General features: G+C 41.8%; 1 protein-coding gene across 1 annotated transcript; it reads left to right on the forward strand.

Moving 5' to 3' along the window:
* Window positions 1-747: 747 nt before the first annotated feature.
* On the forward strand, window positions 748-11,175 carry LOC306865107 (B-cell receptor CD22-like). Its single transcript, XM_079409482.1, has 8 exons — window positions 748-913; window positions 1,100-1,168; window positions 1,284-1,652; window positions 9,021-9,338; window positions 9,437-9,697; window positions 9,850-9,931; window positions 10,117-10,168; window positions 10,321-11,175. The coding sequence occupies exons 1-8, from the start codon at window positions 892-894 to the stop codon at window positions 10,522-10,524; spliced, it is 1,377 nt and encodes a 458-aa protein (XP_079265608.1). The 5' UTR covers window positions 748-891; the 3' UTR covers window positions 10,525-11,175.
* Window positions 11,176-14,182: the final 3,007 nt, after the last annotated feature.

The raw sequence follows: 14,182 nt of genomic DNA on the forward strand, positions 1-14,182 counted from the left end.
TCGTGTAGTGTGTTTCCAGCATTAATTAACTTTGGGCAATGCAAGTGAAACGCAAAGGTTGTAATGCAGCATGTTTATTTGTGGGCAGGTAATTAGGTAGCCTAGTTATATTAATAGGTTTTACACTGGAGCTTAAAATAAAGAGATCTGCTAAAAAGAAGCATGTGACAAGTGGTACACCAGGCAAATTCAAGATGGGCAAATGAAAAAATCAAAATCATTCATCAAATCATTTCATATTAATGAGCAAAACATGAAAACAGTTGCTTTCACTATTTTAATGAACAAGGGGAGAAAACTGTTTTAAATGGGCTTTTTTGTTTTTAAATTATCTTGAATAAAGATAATCTTTATTTAATCATAGCAGACTGTGCTTTGTTTTCATTGAGTTTGTTTGCAGAAATGCTGTCTGGATTAGAAAAAGCACTTCTCTGGTTTTAAGGTATCTAAATAGGCTAATTATCTGAATATATTTTTTGTTCCTGGAGCCATGCCTTTTTCTTACCTAGATCTCTATGTTATAGCACTCCATTATTTCAGAGGAATAATCATTAACGTAATACTAAAGCCTCTCTGTTTCCTGCTGTTGGGCTGATAAACAGGCTTGCATGAGAAGGAACAACAGACTATTGTGTTTAAGTTTGAAAAACTGTTACATGATATTCTAGTGTTGACGTACAGATATAATTTAAAAACATTTAAATGGGTAATATGATAGTTTAGATGCATGTTTTTGGTTCCTTTTAGTGTGGTCATGTTAAATGCTTCACCTGTTGAAAGCATGCGTTGGAAGTCCTGGAAATAACCTATTCATAAAACAAGAAGCCAGGTTAACATAAATCCACAGTTCTGTGAGGAAACTGTGTTGGACTTCTGTTTCACTCTGTATGAATGATGTACTGTACCACTACAGGTGAGGCTTTTCTATCATTTTATTGTCTCTGAGCATATTTCAGACTTTTTCTAATGCAGAAATGTTCATGATATAATTCAGGTAATATAACTAAAGTGTCTGTGTCTATCAAAAAATAAAAAATGTATAGCACCCATATGCAGTGCCTTCATAGATGGAAAACTAATCTGTTTTTTGTAACTACAGCACCTGAGATGTCTGTCTTTTCATTGATGTTTTTTCTGCTCTTACCAGTACAAGTTCATATGCAACAAAGTGAGTCAGTGCTGTCTAATTAAAAAAGATGATATAAGGAATCTTTAGTATTAGACTAATGGTGTAAACAAAAGATTTTAAAGACTTATTGTTTGTATTACTTTTCTGTTTTCAGATACTAAATTTTATGCAAAATTGCCTGCCAGAATAACAGCACTGAGTGGCTCTTGCGTCCAGATACCTTGCACATTTGATGCACCAAAAGATACGTTGAAGAACGCAGAAAGTATATTTGGCTTTTGGCTAAAGAAGGACCATGCTTTTCTCAGTGCAGACTGTTTGGTGGTTTTCAATGGAAGTACAAACATCATCAAAGGATTTAGTCATATTAAGATACTTGGAAATCTTAGTCAGTATGAGTGTACCAGTGTTTTCTATGATGTCATGACAAATCATACAGACAATTATTACTTTAGGGTGGAAATGAAGTCAGTGGATTGGAAATATACATATGCTGAAAATCCCATCTACATTTCTGTCTCAGGTAAGTGGTCTTCATCAGAGATAGAATGTAAAAAATTAAGCTACATAACTGAGTATCTTTTTTGTGTACTTCAACTTTTTAAAGTAATTATTAAAATCTATAATTTTACTTTTACTTAAGTATATTTTGTTTAAAGTATTGTATTCGCTACATTTTAAAACACATTAAATACAGAGTAATAAAAAAAACAACTACTGCAGTAAATAATGGGCAGGAGAACAAACTGGTGCTAAAATCACAAGAAAGATGCAGATGGACAAGGCAGGCGTTATGGTGCAGACCCAGCTGAAAACAAAACCCTGTCGTATTCTGCTGAAGTTGAACTCGAAGGAAATGAAGTGAACCCCTGCCATATTTATGCTCTATTATCAGGGTCACTGCTGGCCAAATGGGTGCCCTAAGCAGAAATGTATTGTTGTGCCCCCTCCCTCAAATATTATGGAAGTAAAACAACAACAACAACATAAAACACCTACTACCGGGGTCAAAACAGAACTTTAATAAAATATAAAAGTAGATAAATTTTAATTGAATTGTATAATTTACAAATTACAACTGTAGCTCTAGACAGTTACCTATGGCTTTGATTTTATTAATACGCTAGAGTTGTTCAAGTGTGCGCTCACTGACTGAATTCTGAATCTGCATTCACAAATTCTGTCATAATCATAAACATAATAAAGTGACGCTTTAGATTACAGCCCGCAATGTACCGCGTAATTGAACAGAATTTACAGCGTACCTATTTGTAACTATAGCGTACCTCCACAGTACCTACTCGTAGGTATAAGGGAACAATATGCAACGTTTGGGGAATAAGGGGGTAATAACCTGCAGAATTATAAAGCATTTATACTGTAAGTATTTTATAACTAAAGGGTACCTATTCTGAAATTACGTGTATGCAGAGTTGGCAATTTTCCGCGTGAGCATAACTTAAAGGTGCCATAGAATGAAAAACTGTCTTTACCCTGGCATATTTAAATAATAACAGTTCTGTACATGGAAATGACATACAGTGAGCCTCAAACACCATAGTTTTCTCCTTCATATGTAAATCTCGTGATTAAAAAAGACCACTGAAAAACAGGCGAATCAGAACATAACACCGACTGTGACGCAACAGTCGGGATCACTACGCCCCCAACATTTGCATAAACCCGCCCTTGTTCTAAGCCGGCCGAACCATCAGAAGCTCTGCAGGTATTGTAAATAAACAAGCGCGGACAACAGCGAAAATAACAAAATAAATGTTATGTTCCAGGCCGTGCAGGGGGTGTGAAGTGCAGGGATGGGTTGGTGTCTGTATTCAGAAAGGCACAGAAAGCAAATAACGCGAGCCACTAAAGGGACATGGTTAGCTCCTTGCTAGCGGTAGCCTGTTACAGTACATACGATTTCACTCTCAGTAAGGAGAGATGAGGATGATGGCGAATGACTTACAGATCCTGAGCACCACTGACAAGCATCTGATCTTGTGAAATGTGTGGTAAGTACTGTTGCTCCATAATGTAAACATAGTTTGTGTGATCGCGTCTCTTGAAAGTGAAAATATAACGCGATCGATGGATCGTTCAAAAGCAGTTTCAATGCCTCGCATATTAATAACGGCTCCCTGATGCCCGCGTTTTATATACAGTATAATTACCCGACGATATAACTGCGAGAGAAAGTATTTAAATATATATTTTCCTCCCTGTGCTTCCTTCTTGCTGATGAGCCGTACTGTGAAACAGCCAATCAGAGCAGAGCTCAACATTGAGCAGCACTGTGAAACAGCCAATCAGAGCAGAGCTCATTATTATTCATGACCCTGCCAAATAAGCCAATAACAGACCGTTTCATTCTAGGGAGAAATCCTAGGGTTGTAAATGGACATGTAAAATCGTTTCTGGAGATTTTTTGCCCTTACCTAAGCCACATACCTTCTGTGTAGATATCAGAGAACAATTTAAAATACTGTATCAATGCATTCTATGGCACCTTTAAAGCTGAACGTACATGTAGGTAAACAGAAACAATTGTGGAATAAGGGGGTAATGACTTGGAAAATTAAAGTATTTACACTATTAGTATTTCATAAGCAAGGTGTAACTATTCTAGGATTACAGGGTATTTGTATCCTACTGTGTTAGGCAACAATATTATGATTTAGAACAAACTACCTTATTGTAATAACACAAAATATATGATGCAACATATTTTTACACTACGTACTGGGTAGCCTACTTATTGTATTATTACAACATATATATCTTACATGACATTGATACAAATAGTAAACTTTAGTATACTATAGTATAATTTATGTAATTATAGTGAAGTTAAAAACCACCATAGTCTTTATAAATTTTACCACAGTTTACTAAAGAATATAAGCTATGTTATTTACTAGTGTTATTCATCTGAGGTCATGGAGATTACTGAACTCAGCTGAAAGTATGGGGTAATTATGTGATGAGCTTCTGATATGATTTGGTTTAGAAATTCCCATATGAAAATTTACCTGATGAAAGAGTATTGTTTCAGGTGCAATACAGTGGAAAAGTAGATTACCTGTTTCCAGCTCCTCCCAGGATAAATAACAGAATAATACACAACACGTATATTTACTGTATAATTTATGTTTTTTGATAGCTGTAATGCTGTTGGTGCACTTTGGGCTTCCGCATGTGGGTTGAGGCCAGTAGAATAAAATGTACTACAACCTTTTTCTTAACTACTGTGCAAACATACACCCTTGTTATATGTAGTTATTGTGTAAGTGTAACATCCGCAGGCTGTAATTTAAAGTGATCCCTTGTTACCCTCTTGTTATGTGTAGTTACTGTGCAAGTGTAACATTCGCGGGCTGTTACTCAAGTAAAAGTACCATTACATTAATGAATTTTACTTAAGTACAAGTAAAAGTACCAGTCTAAAAATCTACTCAAATAAAAGTAAAAAGTAGCTCATTTAAAATTTACTCAGCGTAAAACTTACTTAGTTACTTTTTAACAGTGGGAGGGATGCAAAAATTGGATAGGCCAAGGGTGTCAAACTCACATGATTATTTGAAAACTACATGGTATGTGTGTTGGAGCAGGGTTGGAACTAAACTCAGCAGGGCTGCGACCCTCCAGGAACTGAGTTTGACACCCCTGGGATAGGCCTTTAAATCTCAAACTAGTTGTTTTTAATTAAAGGAATCAGTTATTTAGAATAATAAGACATTTGGGCTGTTACAAGGCAAATTAAATAAATATCAACAAAATTCATCTTTGCAATGCAGAGGAAACACAGAAGCTCATCTGAAGTGGAATTTAAATGTATTTACACACTGTTTAATGCAGGACATGAATGCATTTAACCTGCAGTTACAAATGCAGAAATAACGTTTTGATATATAAGACATAAAATGTTGAATACTAATTTGAAATTATAAAAAATAAAAGTCACTGTTAATAAGTGAGACATTGTGACTGAACTGAATCATTTAAACCGATTAATTCAGGAACGAAACACTGTCATGTTGCTCAGAGACACAAAACAGTGCTGTGGCTGTGTTTGGGATTATTTTTGTTGTCAAATAGAGCAAAAACAGGCAATATGGTCTCTTAATTACCTTCTTGTTTATTGAACTATTATAAAAATAAAAAAACAACAACAAAGAAAACGTCTTAGGTTACGTATGTAACCCCAGTTCCTCGAAGGAACGAGACGCTTTGGGGAATGCCTTCAGCTTGACCGGCTCTGAATACCAATGAAATCTGTCCAATGGATGGGAGGGACGTCACGGGCGAGGTGACATAATGACCAGCTGGTATAAAAGCACGTGCGGTGAAACCGGCGTCAACTTCTAGAATGAAGCAAGCGCTGGCAGGGATGCCGGAAGTGTGGCCTCGCGACGCAGTGTCTTGTTCCTTCGAGGAACTGGGGTTACATACGTAACCTAAGACGTTCCTCTTCAGGAACTCGAGCTGCGTCAGGAGACGCTTCCAAGTCCCTGCCCTGTGTGTATCCATACGGAGCACAGCTAGGGCAAGAGAATGGAAGAGCCTGGAGTGGCTCGCATGTCCAGGCCATAAAACCTGACAAAGGTCAGGGGCGTAGACCATCCTGCAGCGTTGCAGATGTTCTGGATAGGGACACCTGCGAGAAAGGCCTTGGAGGCCGCCACACTCCTCGTGGAATGAGCCTTGACTCCCATCGGCGAGGGGAGGTCAGAAGACTCATAGGCCATCTGAATGGCATCCACAATCCACCGACTGAGGGTCTGCTTGGAAGCAGGAAGACCTCTCTTAGGGGGACCGCAGCAGACAAGCAACTGGTCCGCCCTTCTCCACATGGCAGCTCTGTGGACGTATGCTCTTCAGAGATGACATCGCCAGAAACACGGTCTTCAGGGTAAGGTGGCGGTCAGAGATCTCCTCAATAGGCTCAAATGGAGGCCTACAGAGAGCATTCAACACCACAGCCAAGTCCCAAGGGGGGACCCGGGACCGTACTGGAGGCCTTAGCCTCAGTGCACCACGGAGGAAACGTGTAACTAGGGGGTGTCTGCCCACTGACTGCCCACCAAGAGGGGTGTGGTAGGCCGAGATCGCCGCCACATAAACCTTCAAGGTGGAGTGGGTTAACCCTGCGGAGAGTCGAGCCTGCAGGAACTCCAGCACTGTACCAACTGGGCAGTTAACTGGGTCGAGCTGGCGATCTCCGCACCATGAAGTGAAGAGTCTCCACTTCAGGGCGTACAGTCTCCTCGTAGAGGGAGCTCTGGATTGGAGGATGGTCTCAACAACCTCGGTTGAGAGACCGGAAGCTACGAGCCGTGCCCCCTCAGGGGCCACACCCACAGCTTCCACAACTCCGGGCGGGGATGCACAAGGGTGCCTCCAGACTGCCGCGTACCTCTTGCCCAATGTGTGCAGCAGCTTGGTGGGCAGGGTCGGAGCCTTCAGAGACCCTACAGGCATCGCCCTGTAACCGCGCTCACTCGTCCCCATCACATTACCGTAGTAATCGGAGGGGGCAAAGAGGCGGGCCGAAAATGGTTTTCGGAAACGGAAAAAAGGCAGGCTCTGATGTGGAGGTGATGTCTGGAACCGCAGGAAACACTCATCTAGTTTGCCTTTCCATGGTTCGACCGGACACTCGGCCGGCCAGTCGAGACTCAACTTGGCTGCAGCACGAGTGATCACCTCCACAAGCTCCTCATACTGGGGTGAAAGAGGGGGTACGACCTGTTCGGCGTCTCCCATGTCAACCTCCTCGGAGGAAGACATGAGAAACGCCGCGACCGCTGCCCGAGGGGAAGTATCCGCCAGGCGGGCTTCCGATCTCGGGGGGCGGTCATGGGATCTGGCAGGTGAGGATGGAGATAGAGACTCACTCGTCTCCGATCCCTCTGCCAAATCCTGTTGCGAACCCCACGAGCGCCGCCTTCGCTCCGCCTCAGCGTAAGCGGGGCCAGCACCGCGGGGAACGCTGAAGAAAGAGCCCTCTCCGGAGAAGAGAGCCTTTCGGGAGTGAAGTACACGCAGAGGGAGGCCCTCGCAGTGCGGGCAATCAGCCCCCTCGAGGGCCGCCTCCGCGCGTCTCGCACCCAAGCAAAGCACACACAAGCTGTGTGTATCCCCCGCACACAAATATCGTTTGCAGGGAGGAACACACAGCTTGTATTGCGCCTCACTCCCATGCTTTGCTTTACACAGCTTCTTCATACTCGCAAAACAGACAGGCAACAGTAAATAAGACTTACAAGTACACAGAGCGCTAGCTGAATGACAGAAAGCTGACGCCGGTTTCACCGCACGTGCTTTTATACCAGCTGGTCATTACGTCACCTCACCCGTGACGTCCCTCCCATCCATTGGACAGATTTCATTGGTATTCAGAGCCGGTCACGCTGAAGGCGTTCCCCAAAGCGTCTCCTGACGCAGCTCGAGTTCCTGAAGAGGAACTAGTTTGAGATTTATAAGCCTATCCCATTTTGTCTCCTGCTGTTAAAATGTAACTAAGTAGTGTGGCGGGAGGAGCAAACGACAGACACAGTGGGTGTGGCGTCAAGCCTCGGAGAGGTTTTTATTAAACAATAAAAAGGGAAAATAACGTGTCCAAGGGGAAAAGTGTCCAAATAAACAGGGAACCTGGTGTCCTCGCTGTGCCGCGGGGCTAGTGAAGGAGGGTAGTGTTCGTCAGGGAAGGATCCAGGAAAGGGGCGGAGTCCGGTGGCCGCACGCGCTACCCTCTCGGGGCCGGGAGCGAGTGGCGGCGGCGTCTCTTGCGCGGCTCCTTCCAACTCCTAGGTTCCCGGCGCTTCTGGGGGACTCGACGGCCCGGCATCCTGGCCCGTCAGCCGCCTAACGGGTGCGGCAGTCCTCCTCGACGCACCCTTCCTGGACCCACGAGGACACCAGCGTGCATGCACGGGGAAGAGACCGGTCTCTCGAGGAGAGGCGCGCTCGGCGTTTAAACAGCGGCGGTGATGAGGCTCTATTCACATCAGGTGCGCCTCATCACACGCCGCCAGCCCTGGGTGTTCAGCGCCCCTCCTCTCTCACACACCCACTCCCGTCGGCAGCCTGGTGAAGGGCGTCGAATACGGGACGGGGTGGTGATGGCAATAAGGGGGGAGGCAGCCGACTCGTCACAGTAGCAAATTTTTACTCAGAGTAAATTTTAAATTAGCTACTTTTTACTTTTACTTGAATGTATTAGATTGGTATTTTACTTGTACTTAAGTAAAATTTCATTAATGTAATGGTACTTTAACTTGAGTAGAATATTTTCGTACTCTTTCCACCAATGGTCTTCATTGTAAATTATATTGTTATTTTATAATCATAATTATTCTGTGATTATAATTAAGTATCAATGGAGTCGTTGAGTATTTCATTGAGTATTGCACTCTACTGTACTAAAAATAAAGTGCTTTTATACAACAATTTAACAAATAATACTGAGCAGCTTAATTCTTAAAGACAGTCTTTACCAGTTACTTTGTCTATTTTCGCTCTAACAGAAAAAATGATTCCAAATGGAGCCTCTGAAGAATCTCCAAGAAACGCAGTGTTTTGTTGTTTCTAAATGAATCAGTGTATTTGAGCTAAATGTTTGAGCATGTAAGAAATACTGCTGCTGCTGCAAATATATCATACATGAAATAACCCCCTGAATCACCTCATAGCAGATTTATACAGGTGGACCTATCGCACTGCGATAAAGTTTGATGCCAGAACTCTGTATTTGTTACATTCCTGAATGAATCAGTGTTTTTGATTGAATCGGTTGATTAAATTATTCAATTACTTAAAAAGTCAATCATTGGTGTAATTATGTAACATGCAAAACAATTACATTTAATTTAGTTGTATTTTTGCCCATTAGAAATGCCTGAGCTTCCCATCTTTACACCCACTGATCTACAAGAAGTGATGGAGGAAACTACAGTCAATCTGAGTTGCTCTGCTGAAGCCCCCTGCCCCGAACAACGTCCTACAATATCCTGGTCTAACATCCCTGAATCTGCCCTCATTACAACACAGTTACAGGAGAAACCTAATAAAACCCAGTCAGTGGTTTCGAACATGACCTTCAAAGCTTCATACAAAGATCACAGGAAGAATATCTCCTGCACTGCTACATATCCAAGAAATACATCTAATGACTCAAATGTGGAGAGCACCATGATTCTACGAGTCCTGTGTAAGAGTTGTTTTGCTCTTTCACAAGCATTATTATGTTCAGATGTGCGATATTATGATGTCTAGTTTACCTACAGATGTTTCTATTTTGCCCTAAAGTTTCTCCAAAAGAGACTCACATCAACATCGATCCATCTGATTCAGTGGCTGTTGGCACAAATGTGACTTTGACCTGCAAAAGCAAAGCCAGTCCAAATGAAATGAACTACACCTGGTACAAACGCGGACAGGAGAAAGAGCTGGATTTTGGAGAACAACTGACCTTTAATATAAATAGAAGAAGTGAAGGCTGGTACTTCTGCAGAGCAAAGAATAAACATGGTATGCAAATGTCAGAAGAGATCCAACTAATTGTAGCAGGTGAGTTTAATACAGACATATGTCATTGTATACAGATACTAAAATTAATGATCATCATGTGTAGCTCCAGTTTTATGACTGAACTGTATTTTTACATTCTGTGCACAGCCTATAATCAACTAATTTTGCTTCAACTAATTTTGCTTCATCAGAATCATTGTCTTTAATAATTGGCTGTGTAGGAGGAATTTCAGCATTTCTGTTTATATTTCTTCTGGTAACAATTTTCCTAAGGTAAGCACAGTTAGATGGTGCTTTTGATCCTTTTTGAATCTCCATTGTCCAAATCTTTGTAATTGTAAAAAAAAACAAAAAACCTTCATAATAAATATCATTTAACTACATAAACATACATAAAATCTGTTGTTCACAATATGGAGGTCCTTTTTGTATTTATATGGATTTCTACATTAATACAGAGTGCAAAGAGTAAAGCCATCCTCTATTAGGGAAACTGACATCTCAGATCAGGTATGTTCTACACTCTTTTAGATTTTTCAAACAGGGAGTGTCATAAAAATCAGATATTGATATATTCTACCACACATTTCACTTATGTATAGAAACCAAGGACAATGGATTAACAGAAACAGATATGTATTTTTTTTTTCTTCCTCTTTCAGGGTCGGGAAAAACATATGCAAATCACCTCCATTTATGATAATAGTGCTTTTGCAACGAGTGATGAGCTAGAGATGCCAAAGGATGAGAATGAAATCCATTATGGACAAATTGACTTTTCCAATCCCCAAACCAAAAGCGCCACAGTGAAGGGCTCAGAACAAGAGACGATATATGCTGAGGTCTGTGGTTCAGGGAAAGATTAGTTTATATTAGAATAAACAACTTATGAGTGAATGTATAAATGTATAACTGTCGTATGCTTTGGCCTGTGTCATATGAGCATTGTCTTGCAATATGGAAATATATTTGTTTTAAAAAATGAAAAAATACTTCGGTGTTAGGTTCTTTATCGTAGGTTTCATAGAACTGATTTATTAGGAACATTGTTCATCGATCTTTCTGAGGACAATTTTTCTGCAGTGTTTCCACAGTCTTTCAGGTGGTTAAATGCCACATATGAAGTATTCTGTAATTGTAAAACTTTTTTTCAATTTTTTTCATTCATTCATTCATTCATTCAAATCTGATTATGATCCTCCAAATATATTTGTATGCTTTTATAGTTTTGATCATGACAGTTAATAAAACATTTTTTTAATTGTTATTATTTTTCATTGTTGTTTTCAGGCAAAATCTTGTGTAGATTTGTTTATAACAAATAAAGTTTATAATAAAAAAAATCAATATTACATATGGAAATGTTGAAACCCTCCCTATGAAGTTTTAAACATTTTTATTTTAAGTTACAGTTAAATATCTAATGATGGTAGAGCGTGTTTTGTTCATGTTAGTTGGTTTGTTTTGCAGAGGTGATGTATTATCTGGTCAGAGTATGTTGTGGTTTTAAGAGATTTAATAAAAAACAAGTAATTATAAATGAATACTGCTTTATTTTATATGTTACCTGCTATAGTAAAGATCTAATTTGCAATATTGTAGTATTTTGGTCCACTTATTACACGTCTTACTGGAGCCACTTTTGAGGTGAAATGTCTTGCTCAAGGGCATACTATTAAAAGCTATTAAAAAAAAAAAAGTATTAGTATTGTTGTTGTTGTTGTTATAAATAATAATAATTAACTGGAAAAAATCTGGATTTTACTCCGACACACTCATCTCTAGTTGAAAACAGAATACATCATAATTGATTGTACCATTCAAACATACATTTGTGAAGCTGCTTTAAAACAATATGTATTGTGAAAAACACTATACATAAATCAATTTGAATAGAAATGCAAAACTGAATAGTCACTTTTGTTGATTAAACCTATAACCGTATAAACAAATAATGTGGTGTTGTAGTATAGTGAAGTAAAAAAAGAAACTGGTTTGCACATGAAGAAGTACAATATATTATACTTTAGGTAAAAACCAAAAAGGTGTTACTTGCTACATTATACTAGCCTACTGAAGTACAGAAATAAATAATATTGGTCTGACAAGGCTTGTTTTAAAGTTTGAACTAGCTTGAAGTTTGAAATGTTATTAACATGTTCTACATTGCTAACATGTTTTAGCATGTTGCTACCATGTTTTAACACATTGCTAATATGTTTTAGCATGCTGATAACATGATTTTGGATATTGTTAACATGCTGTTAGCATGATTTAATATGTTGCTATATTGTATTGTATCATGATTTAGCACATTGATAGCCCGTGTTGGGGAAAGTTACTTTTAAAATGCATTACACTATTTCATTAATCTCTTAACTAATTACAATACTTAGTTACTTTTTGCGGAAAAGTTACTTTTGAGTTACTTTTTCTCATCTGGGCTGGGCTTGTTTGTTTTTAATATATAAAGTTCTATTTTTGGCAAATATAAAGCCCTTTCACACCAAAAGTGAAATGAGCCTCAGGCTGAAGGAAAAGTAAATTCACATCAATGTGTTTGACAGTGTTTGACGGTGGTTTCCATTTTACTGTTTTTATTAATTTTGAGCAATACAGGGTCTGTTTTTGTGAAAGTAAGATGAGTAATGCTGACATTTAGTCTATAGAACAGCAGTAGCCTAACCATCATGTTTGCACGTTGCGCACAATGCCAGTCTTGAAAAACAAAGTAACTGCCATTACTTAATTTAGATGTAGATCACTAGGTTGGCTTTTTCAAGCCAGCTTAAATATAGTATAGTATGTACTGTGGCGGGGTGGAAGGAACACGCGACAAGCAAAGCTTAGGTGAAGGAGGGTGGATTTTATTAATAAGTGCGAAAATATGTGGGTGGTGATGGTGGTCTTTCTTGTGGTGGTGCTCTTGATCGTGTCCAGGTGCAGGTGAATCCGTGCGGTGCTCGTGGCGGTGCAGATCGGTCACACACTGCTGTCTGGAAGGGGAAAGAGAACAGGGGATTAGGTCGCTGTCTCATGGAGAGGCTTCTCACTCTATCTCTGTGAGCACGCTGTTTAAATACAGCCCGGCTGACGAGGCACAGGTGTGGCCGATCAGCCCGTGATGAGCTGTGAACAGGTGCTCCACGTGAATTTCCAGGGCAACGCTGATGTGGACTCGGGACGCTCGTCACACTCCCCCTCCCTAAGCATTGTCCTTGCCTGGCAGAATAATACGGTGTTAGTAGGGGTGATATAAGCGGTGGGTGGGGAGTGACCCCTGACAGACCAGCGAAAGCTGACCAAATCCGGGAGAGGCCGTCTGCGTTGGAGTTGGCTGCTCCAGCCCGATGTTGCACTTCAAAGTGGAAGTCCTGGAGCGCGAGGAACCACCGCGTCACTCTGGTGTTCGTATCCTTGGCCCGGGCCATCCATTGGAGGGGTGCGTGGTCCGTAACAAGGGTGAACCTCCGGCCCAGGAGATAATAGCGCAGCTCCAGGACTGCCCACTTGATGGCCAGAGCGTCCTTCTCGACGGTGGCGTAGTTCTTCTCGGCTGGGGTCAGTTTGTGTCCTGTGTCGGAGCCATCCATTTGCAGCAGAAAGGGGCAGCTGAAGTCCGGGCTCGTAGGACCGACTCCGAGATAAGCGTCATCTTCACCCTCGTAAACGCCTCCTCTGCTTCAGGTGTCCAGCACACATTTTCTGGCTGCCCCTTCCTGGTCAGGTCTGTCAGGGGGGCAGCTAAGGAGGAGAAGTTAGGGATGAAACAGCGATAGTACCCTGCCAACCCAAAAAGGCTCGTACCTGGGACTTCGTGCTGGGTTTCGGGGAGGACCGGACCGCTTCCACCTTCTTTTCTTGGGGCTTGATGAAGCCCCGCCCGACCTGGAAGCCCAGATACTTTGCCTCAGACAGGCCCAGGTGACATTTTCGGGGGTTGGCGGTAAGCCCAGCCCTACGCAGCTCCATTAGCACCGTCCGCAGGCAGTCCAGGTGGTCTTCCCAACGCTCAGAGTGGATGACCACGTCGTCCAGGTACGCCACGGCACAGGATTGGTGGGGCCGCAATAGGATGTCCATCATGCGCTGGAACGTGGTCGGAGCCCCGTGCAGGCCGAACGGAAGGGTCCGGTACTGCCAGTGCCCACTGGGGGTACTGAAGGCCGTTTTGGGCTTGGCCGTTTCGGAGAGGGGCACTTACCAGTATCCTTTTGTCAAGTCCAGTGTAGAGATGTACCGGGCCCTTTCCCAGGCGATCGAGGAGCTCATCCACCTGAGGCATTGGGTATCCGTCGAACTCCGAGACTTCATTTAAGCGGTGGAAGTGGTTGCAGAAGCAGAGGGTGCCATCTGGTTTTGGTACCATGACGATAGGGCTGGACCAAGGGCTGTTAGATGGTTCAATCACCCCCAACTTCAGCATTTGTTGGATCTCTTCCTCAATAGCCTGCCGACGAGCCTCTGGGACTCGGTAGGGCCATTGCTGGACGATGACTCCGGCTGGTGTGTGGATCTCGTGTT

This window comes from Barbus barbus (assembly GCF_936440315.1).
Source record: "Barbus barbus genome assembly, chromosome: 46".
In the NCBI taxonomy this organism is placed as follows: Eukaryota; Metazoa; Chordata; class Actinopteri; order Cypriniformes; family Cyprinidae; genus Barbus; species Barbus barbus.